The following is a 10,470-nucleotide window of genomic DNA, read 5'->3' on the forward strand; positions in this document are numbered from 1 at the left end:
TATAAAGCACTAAGTTTCTATATATACATCCTTGTTTTTTCTTTTTTTTGTATATATACTCATATTATCTAACGTCATTAAGAAATTAGTAATTTAAATTGAAATAATTAAAATATTTTTAATGGATACATATACAAAAATAAATATTTATAAGAGTATACATGCAAATAATAATTTTGCAAAAGTATTGATATAAATTTCAATATTTAGAAGAATATTTACGTAAAAAATCTTTTTATTATAATTAATGTGTTAATTGAATATGATATACATAATTCAATTCCTATATTCAAGATATACATATGGTATTCCAAAGCACTTGTACGTAGATTATAAATTTAAGAATTACTTAATTAAGATTGAAAGATTTTTATGAAATACTAAATAGATTATTCATAGATATTCAAAGATTTTTTATCACTAAAATATAGCAATACCAGATGCAGTGATTTTAGATCATAATCAAATTATTTTGGAATAAAAATCACCAAAAATCTAAGCCTATTTGGGCCATCAAATGCCATCTTAATTTGCATATTATATATACATATATATGATTCATTTATACACATGTTGTCTAATGCCCGGAAGAAATTATACATTTAAAAGTGAATTAATTAATCGAAGGATTCCAGCTGCCAATATTATTGCTTGCTTTGAAAGCGTTGGGTTATAACGTTTGATATAACGGAAGGTCTATGAGACGTCAAAGAGGCAGGGTGGAAGCATCCTTGGATACGGAGGGGGCCACCGGATCCGACCCTCCAGGTTCCCGTCTGCTTCCGGACCTGTTTCACACGAATCATCCACCGTCCATTCGGGTAGGCCCCCACTCATTGGCGGCAGATTGGAAACAGGGGGTCCCACTTTGAATAAATTATTACTATAAAGCTGGCGGAGTTACCTGTGGGACGGAGAACAGTAACTTCCGTCGCAGTCAAAAGGCTGCCTCCGAGCACTGGCCTCGTGGGGCGTTCCATCCATCAATCATAGCGCGCGCAGGGCGGGTTGCTTTGGCTCTTGGAAGGTCCAAGGTGAAAACCAATGGTGAAACAGGGAAGATAAAAAGTGAAAGTGGGAATCTTGAAGTGCGGTTGCCCTGTACCAAAAAAAAAAGAAAAAAAAAAAAAAGTGCGGTCCCAAAAGGTTGACGAAGATTATAAGACTTTTTGAAGTGCGTGAATTCAGACCGCATATTGTACCATCGAAGACCGACAGATTGTATAGTCGAGGACCACTAGATATTCGTATATTACTGAAAATATAGCTTTATCAAGCCATACGTACCCGTAAAAAAGCAAACGGTGTCGTAAATTGAATTACTTCTTTTGTAACTTATTACTTTAAAAATTTTATCTGAATAAATTGCGAATTAGTGCCAAAGCTTTTATATAATTTTTTATTTTCTAATTTATTAATTACATCCATATTCATTGAGCCGCTGTTGTTAAAAAAAAAAAAAACTAAAGCCTTTGACAGCCTTTTTCTTAGCTTTGTTGAATTTTAATGTTGATTTATTGCCTCAGTTAGGTTTGAATTCGGGATCTCTCACCAAAGAAATGGACATTAATTAGTTGATGACGAAATTTAACGATTTGATGATTAAGAATTTCACATATATCAGCACAAAATCTATTAAATTATTGATTTTATAAGAAAGATTTATTTTTCTTAAATGATACAAATTTAAAGATCGCTGCATGATTTTGTCCCTGACCTAAATACAAGACAGATGATAATCTAAATAAATTTCTATTGCGATGTTAGATAAATGTATTTCAGATGTTTTAAATTCCCACGTCACGCATCTTGTACTTCGATTTGTCGTCAAAATCATTCAAAACCCTCTAAATGCACATCATTAAGCAAAAACTAAACGTTTTTACAATATCTATAAAATATGTGGATTTTGTAATGTAACATCATTATGCGACGTGCTTTTGGATTGACTCGCATTATATTAAGTTATAATTGAATAATTAAAAAAATTTTTGTTATTTTATTTTCTCTAACTTTTTTTTTACCAAAAAAATCAAGTTAAACTTATTCATTTGCGCTTTATATTAAGCGCATCAGTTGTGTTATTGCTAGTAACTAAAACTAAAACTAAAACTAACAAAAGTATTCATGTTCTTTCAGTATTTAAAAGTGTTAGTTATCATGATGATCTGCAAAGAACTCTTCCAACAGGCACATCATCATACCAAGGCTTCTTCGGTTCTTAATAAAAGTTTTATAAAATATGATAACTAGGTTAAACAAATAAAGCGAATAATTGCATTTGTGCGACACTGTGATTAGCAATACATGAGCTAAAACATACATAAACGTTAACTGTTAAATATATGAAAAGTTTTATGGTTTTATTTATTTCACAAAAGAACAAGAAAATATGAAAAAGCATTTCAATTTATTATTTGTTTTTTTTTCTCTTAAACATATAGAAACTAGATGTTGGCCATTCTTATGTTATTATATTTTATTTGGTAAGCTGGGTACATCATACCATTCTAGCATGACCGCATCTAAGAAAATCAGAAAAAGAAGATAACTGAGAGGAGGTGGAGCAGACTTATAGCTATCGCAAAGCTAGCCACCAGAGTGCTACGTAATATACGGGGCAACCCAATCAGCTGCAATGTTCGTCTCTCGATAAACATGAATAATTTGGAAGGCTACATAGTCTCTTAAAAAGTTGCAGTATAGCTCTCGATCTATATAATCATAGTTGTCATGTCTTCTTTTAGGTGGATATGATCTGCCTTTAAGGTGATTTGCTCGGCTTCAAAAGCAAAAATATTATGGAGCGGAGCACCTTTTTTTTATGATTAGTCTGTAATCAGCATCTCTTGTTCTATCTTTATTAGAACAACAAACAAAATGCTTGAATTATCGTGCAAGTTTTTCATAAAATCACGGCTCATAAACTGCGGTCCCACAATTGTGATGGAAGCAGATATTGCGGTGCTTTTCAACTGAGCCGTGCGACGAGAAGACCATGAGGAAGCCCACCCGACCGACTCCATGCAGAAGCGGACTGGAAAAAATAAAAAGAGAAAGGCAAAGTGCGATCCCCGTATCTCGAGAGACACAAGGGACAAAAGAAGGTGCATGCAGAGTACCCATCCGAATCACACAACATCCAGACACACCGAATAAGTTTCTGACACGTACCATTTTTAAATCAGCAATATTCTCGGGGCCCCACCCCGCCCCACCCCACGCAATCTGAGCCGGCTCACGAAGCCGGAGCCGGAGTCGAAGGGAGCTGGGGGGGGGGGGGGGGTGGGGGGGGGGGGGGGCGAGAGAAAAGAGAAAAAAATTTGCATCGCCCCCTCCCGTGACCAGAATCACAGCCCACCAATCTTCTTAAACTCCAAAAAATAATAATTTTTCAAGCACAACCCTACCAAAAACAGAAAAAATAATATCGACGTGTCTGCCCCATTATACTATTAATTATTATATAATATTTTATGAGTCCCAATAAATCTAAAAAATTAAAAAAATATATAAATATTTTTTTAAATATTAAATTTTACATAAATAGCCCCTCAAAATTAATATTTACATATATATTCTTGGTTAAAATATTAACCGTTTCAAATAAAATGAATAAAATATTATGCAAAAATATTTTAAAATTTTATTTTATTCTTAATTAAACAAATATGATTTTTATTAAGTAGATATAGAAATAAATATAAGTCTGAAATGGGTATTAATATAAATTTAAATTTTTAGGAGAACAAGTAACCTAAAACAAAAACACCCACCATTCTCTCTCCTTCTCTTCTCTCGGTCTTCTCATAGACTGCTTCAACTACTTTGAAATCCACAATCACCACCGTCTTTTTAGCCCTTTGCCGCCTCCCTACCCCACTCCCACTCTCTCATGCATTGCTCTCTGGCTCTCTTCTTTCTCTCTCTAAATGTGAGGAGGGGGGAAGAAGAGGAGGGAGCTCGATCCTCGGTTCTGTGGATATCTCCTTCGAGATTTTTTTCGAATGCGTGTTCTTGGACTTGGTAGTCTTCTTCTTCTTCTTCTATCATCAGTAGTACTGGATCTCGAGATCCAGGTACTTCTCTTTCTCCTGATTTCGCTGTTCTCACTGTTTTAACTGTTCTCGATTTCCTTCTTTTGGTTTTTATATAATGCTAGTGGATTTGCGGTCTGTTTCGATGTTTATGCTGGATTTTTTTGCTTTTTTCCTTCCATTTTTTAAAAGTTATTTTTCATTATAATGTCAGTCGATTTGGTGGTGCTTCGATCGTAAGATTTGGCGTTGGGTGATCCATGCGGGGAATTCTTTGAGGATTTTTTTTTCTTCAAAAAATTGCTGTGTTGATGGATTGCAAGTTTGGCGCTAAATTTGAACCACACTTCCAAAAAAATTGCTTTTTGACTGTGATTTCCCTCTGTTAGGACCGCTGGTATCTTTCGAGATTATTGTTTTGTTGTAAGAATAATCCGAGAGGCAAAATATTCCTGTAAATATTGCAGTTATAATTTATAATCACTGGGTGTAACTTTTTGCCTTTTCAGTTCCAGCGATATCTAGGCAACCTTTTTCATTTTTTTTAGTAAAAGTTACAATTTTATTCGAAGCGGCAAATAATCATAGTATCATACACCAAATCTTTTAGTCTATATATAATTCTTTCAAGCTAACATCTATGTTTCTTAATTTTTTTCTCAAAAAACCCTTAGCGATGTTCGCTTTTGATCCGCATTTCACCCTGCTGAAATAAATACCTACATCTCGCCTAGTGGTAAATTCATGGAGTTTCCTTTTTATATTTTTCTAAAACAGGTAGCATTGATTTCTCAAAAACTTTTAGGGGAGCCAATTTTTTCAGAAAAGCAGTGGGCAAGCCAAAGGTCCCAAAATGGATCAGTATGAGGTTTTGGAGCAGATAGGGAAGGGAGCATTCGGTTCAGCTCTACTAGTGAGGCATAAAGTTGAGAAAAAGAGGTGAGGAAGCCAGCAGCCAAACTCCATCTTTTCTGGTCTATTTCCTTGTATTCTCTTGTCCTACCGTTACCCCTTATTTAACTACTGCTTCAAACCCTCTCACTCTTTCTCATTATTTGCCAAAGGTATGTCTTGAAGAAGATCCGGCTTGCCCGCCAGACTGATAGATGCCGCAGGTCTGCTCACCAAGAAGTAAGCATCTTTGCTTAACCTACATTATGATTCAACATCTCATAATCCTGCATCACTATTATCTCAATGCCCTTTTGGGTTGATTAATTGAAGTTCTTGGCTGAGTTTATTTTCTCCCTCTTGTCATTTTTCTGTTTTTCACCTTAGTACTTTTGTTTAACTGAAGTCTTGCTTTCCTCAAATTCAGAGGAAAAAATCTTTTTTATTTTTTAAAACCAAAATATTGGCCAGGAAATTTGGTTATAAACTTGATGCAAAATGCTCATGATAACTTGGAGCTATCGCATGTATAGATATTACGATTTTGAAAAAGAATGCAGTCTTATTGATCGGTCATCAGAAAGTTGGTTATCATAGATAGTTCCAATGTTATTTATGACGCTTTTTTTCTTTTCTTTTTCTTTCATGGTTATTCTGCAGTTTCATGGAAGAGCATTCTTTATTTATGTAGATGATGTTTTGGAGATGCATATTGAAATGCCAATTTGATTTAATCCTGTATTTATTGTGCTTTCAACTTAATTTCTCATCTTCTTTGCTAGTGCAGATGGAGCTTATTTCTAAAGTACGGAACCCATTTATTGTGGAGTACAAAGATTCCTGGGTCGAGAAGGTCAGCAAAGCCCTTCCTTCCATGTGATCAGCAGATGAGAGTTCTAGTTTCCATTTATGGCTTATCTCATATGTTCTTGCATCAATAATGATCATCAGTGAGGTGCAGCTCCTAAAACTCTATTTATATTCTTGCTCCCAGGGATGTTATGTGTGCATTATAATCGGTTATTGCGAGGGAGGGGACATGTAAGTTTCTTTCTGCGGTGAAATCAAATTGAAGATCCTTTTTCCATGAACCTGCAAACCTTTCTCTGAATATGTAAACATCTCCTTTATTTGTACAGGGCAGAAGCGATAAAGAAGGCTAATGGAAGACATTTCCCTGAAGAGGTTGCTTGCTTCAGTGCACTCCCATTATATCTTTCTGACTGTGTGAGTTCTGCTTCAAATTAGCTTCACTCTCTTTGCATTCTTGAGTTCTTTTCAAATTTGTATGCAGAAGCTTTGCAAGTGGCTTGTGCAGCTCCTTATGGCACTCGATTACTTGCATGTGAACCATATTCTTCATCGTGATGTAAAGGTCAGTGTCAATTCTATGTTACTAGTGCGTGCCTTTTTTGGCGGAAAAATTTGAAATCGATGAATTGCTGTTTCCTCATAGTGCTTCATTATTGTTCCAGTGTTCAAATATTTTTCTTACAAAAGATCAAAACATACGGCTTGGTAAGGCATTTTTGTTTATGTTGGAGCAGTGTTGCATCTGTGCTTATTTGCATATTTATAATGATAATCTTAATTATAGCAAATTTAATATTCTGAAATTGTGTATATTGCAGGTGACTTTGGGCTTGCTAAAATGTTAACCTCGGATGATCTAGCTTGCTCAGTGAGTTATGAATTTGGCTAGCTTAACAATCCATATGACATATTTCTGGTTGCCTTGTTAGTGATAATTATTTGCTCCTAATTTAGGTTGTGGGAACTCCAAGCTACATGTGCCCAGAACTTCTTGCTGATATACCTTATGGTTCTAAATCTGATATCTGGTCTCTAGGTGATTTGTTTGTCATTTTCTTACACATGACTGATCTGTAATCATTCTCAGATTTTTAGATTCTATAATTAATTTCTCAATTTATCCAGGGTGCTGTATATATGAGATGACTGCTCTGAAGCCTGCATTTAAAGCTTTTGTAAGTTCCAGCAGCACCTATGTTCCATTTGCAAATACAAGTGCTTTCTATTACAGGCATTTCCTACAAAAATAGTACTAGATGCTTGTGTTCTGCTGCAGATACTATCTTGAATCACATGCTGGCTTGTATATGAGTGATTGCTTGTATTTTATCTTCCATAGAATTTTCATGTCTCAGATGACGCTTTTGAATTCTATATGTGTAGTATAAAAAACTTTTGGTATACAGTTTGGGCAGATTGTATTTTTTTTCTTACTTCATGGATCAAATTCTTGTAAGCTTGCGAATGCTAAGACTTACAAGCACACAGTAACCCCCATCCTTCCTGTTTCGCAACAGAACTAAGTGTTCCCTATTTCCTGACTGTATAATCATTGATGTAGCTATTTTATTTATTACTCTGAGTCTTGCATCAAACTTTGATCATAGTTGTATTCTCACATGAAATGGCTGATCTGTCGTTAACATTTTGAGAAAAACAGATTGTGGTTCTATATTTCGAATCCCCAAAAGTGATCAAGTTGAAATGCTAATCTTAGTCCCTTCTGTTTTGCATTCAACAATGGATGTGTTATTTGATTATTTGCTTTCTTTGTTTTTGTTTTTTTTTTTTCGTTTTTTGCTTTTGTGCAGGATATGCAAGCTCTTATAAACAAAATTAACAAGTCCATGGTGGCCCCTCTACCGAGTACATACTCTGGTGCATTGTAAGCCTGAGCCTTTTTCTGTTTCCATATTGTCTACTCATTTCGGCTATGCTGGTTCTAAAGGAAGACGGATCTTTTGATTGTTATTGATTACTCTGTGCAGTAGGGGACTCATCAAAAGCATGCTGCGTAAGAGCCCAGAACACAGGCCAAATGTATGTACTCACTAAGGGATTATATACTACTGCCGTATAAGCTTGCATGTGCACGTACACATCTATATAAGTGCAATAATTTTTATGTCCATTTTTTTTCCTCAAACAATTTACGGTCTCGTGATTATAATTCTATCACCAGGCTGCAGAACTGCTCAGGCACCCACACCTTCAGCCTTATGTGCTTCAAGTCCATTTAAAGACTAGCCCTACTAGCAATATGCTTCTTATTGAACATCCTGCAAGGAATCATCTAAAGAAAATTAGATTTCCTGACGAGGAAGATGGTTCTGTGTGCAAGGACAAGGAGAAAAGGCAATCTTTTGGCAATGAGAGGATCTTAAAACTGAACAAACCTGCAGCTGAACGGAACTCTATTAGTTCTACACAAAGCATTAATGACTATCCAAATTATCTAAACCAAAGGATAAAAGAATTCTCTGATGGCAGCAATCAAGTTGGAGAGATTGGTGTTGATAAAGCAATCAATACAAAGCTGCCGAACACCACGAAGACCCCTAGATATACTCCTGCCAAAACCTTCACAACTCCAAGGAAGCGAATGGAGCCATCAAAAGCGTTGCATGCTGGACCAAATCGTGATGTGGTAAGCATACTTACATGCTAATATAATTGTTAGGAATGCGATAAAACTATGCTATGCGTGTTTGATGATATGCATCTGTATGAATGAAAAATGAATAATAATTATACATGGTTTTTTGAATTCCTTCATTGAAAGTTATGATTAATGAAGAAACAAATAGACTCCATTACACACTTTGCTAGATATGCTGGTGTAGTAGGCACACTGTTTTCATCGATAATCATCTTTCTTCAGACCCTCATCTGTACTCTACATTGATATCGAGCATGGGCATTTTATATCATTAAGAAGCTATAACAATACTCTCTTTTTTCTTGTTGCAAATATAGGAGTACATTGTCTTTTGAATTTTTTTATAAGAAAGAAACTAAGATAAATGCTCACTGTCTCCTGCTATGTAAGGTTACTTCACCTAACATCTGATTATTTGTGTTTATTATAATGTTACAAATTATACTTTTTTAGCCTGTCCAAAGTTTTTTCCCCTTGAAAAGCTAAGGATTTTATGTGCCAGCATCTTGCATACACAATTTTATAAAATATATTGTATACTTTAATGTGAATCACTGTGTTCTAAAGCGCATGCACCTTATGCATTCTCAATTTTTTGTTGTGCTTCCGATGCAGCTCAAGGCATTGCAAACTCCAGCAGATAGAGCATCTCGACCTTCTAGAAGAGCATCTCTGCCTTTGCCTACATTTGGAACTCCCCATCGGCGTAATATCAGCATTCTTCACCGCATGGATTCTCCTGATGTTTCTGTCAATGCACCTAGAATTGATAGAATTGCTGAGTTCCCATTAGCCTCCTCTGAAGATCCCTTGTTCTCCATCCATAAACTCTCACCAGCTCAAGGCTCTTCTTCCGCTTGCCCTCATTATGGTGACTGTTCCATCACAAAGGATAAATGCACCATCCAAATCTTCCGGCCAGAAGCAGACAATGGGAGCGATTTGTCGGACCGAAATCCAACAGCTGTGGATGCTTCAAGCCGGGGATCATCAGAATCAAGGCAGAGGAGATTCGACACCTCGTCATACCAGCAGCGGGCAGAGGCCTTAGAAGGATTGCTTGAGTTCAGTGCACAGTTGTTACAGCAGGAAAGATTTGACGAGTTGGCAGTGCTCTTGAAGCCATTTGGTCCTGAAAAGGTCTCTCCGAGAGAGACAGCTATATGGCTGGCAAAGAGCTTCAAAGAAACAGCTTTATAATACAAAGGACTTTGGCCTGCTGCCTGCTGCTCTTAAACCAAAGTGTGGTGCTTACATACCACATTGTTAACACTAGGTGTCTCTGGACCTTTTCATCAGTTTTGTGATGTGAAGTAGCTGGAGAGGCTGACAATGTAGAATGAAGTTGGAAGTAGATTTTCTTCAACATCATACTTAGTAGGTTGCAGTGATTTCCTTGTTATTCTAGTCCCATCTCCCTCTTTTCTTGTGTACAAAGATCTCCAGTTTGTTTTGAGTTTAGAGAATATACAGGTGCAGATGCTGTGGAATATTATCAGACCTACAATTACTAAATCTTTTTTTTTTCATCTTTTTCTTGTAGCCGCACCAAAACCTAGTGAGTTGGTGCTAATTGATAAATTTTGGTTAGTGTCATGACGCCGGGCTTCTATCATGTTGGTTACGTGGGTCCATCTGCATCAGCAACCTTGTCAATGTGAGAAGAAACAGAATTGTTCTGACTCATAGTTTTCCTACGAATTTTCGAAACAGATGGGAGTACGCTTTTGAATTTGTGCTTGGAAAGTGATGGGACCTCTCAGAAAGGTTAACTACTCAGGATTCTGAAGTAAAATCATATGTTGCCAACATATGAAAAAAGGTGAATACTTTGTTTCTGGGGCGGTAATCTGGAGAATGCTTGTTTCTGGGGTCGGAGCCTGGTGTATGACTGGTATCTTGATTCGGTAGTGTTGCAACGAAAATTTGTAACCTAGTTTTGGTTCATGTGTAATCACACAGATTATCATCTGAAACAAGCCACTCCTAGTAGGAAGCTGATGTTGAAATTTTGATTTTGTGAATTTTGTACATTGTTGAAAAGCCACCAAATAGGGTTACTAGTTTGCT

The 10,470-nt window shown here is 36.2% G+C and overlaps 1 protein-coding gene across 2 annotated transcripts; it reads left to right on the forward strand.

Moving 5' to 3' along the window:
• Positions 1–3,750: 3,750 nt before the first annotated feature.
• Positions 3,751–9,929, forward strand: LOC103713347 (serine/threonine-protein kinase Nek2-like). Of its 2 annotated transcripts, none has more exons than XM_008800236.6 (15): positions 3,751–4,079; positions 4,815–4,976; positions 5,102–5,168; positions 5,716–5,781; positions 5,923–5,969; positions 6,068–6,113; positions 6,223–6,303; positions 6,404–6,446; positions 6,560–6,609; positions 6,696–6,777; positions 6,867–6,916; positions 7,553–7,626; positions 7,730–7,781; positions 7,924–8,388; positions 9,016–9,929. In XM_008800236.6, exons 2-15 carry the CDS (start codon positions 4,891–4,893, stop codon positions 9,598–9,600), a joined length of 1,794 nt encoding a protein of 597 aa, XP_008798458.4. In that variant the 5' UTR covers positions 3,751–4,079; positions 4,815–4,890; the 3' UTR covers positions 9,601–9,929. The 2 variants fall into 2 exon arrangements, with proteins under 2 accessions (XP_008798458.4, XP_038982032.3); XM_039126104.3 differs by having other exon boundaries at positions 3,867–4,079; positions 4,843–4,976.
• Positions 9,930–10,470: the final 541 nt, after the last annotated feature.

Source organism: Phoenix dactylifera, chromosome 1 (assembly GCF_051530095.1).
Source record: "Phoenix dactylifera cultivar Ajwa chromosome 1, Ajwa_hap1_PhDact_Kaust_v1.1, whole genome shotgun sequence".
In the NCBI taxonomy this organism is placed as follows: domain Eukaryota; kingdom Viridiplantae; phylum Streptophyta; class Magnoliopsida; order Arecales; family Arecaceae; genus Phoenix; species Phoenix dactylifera.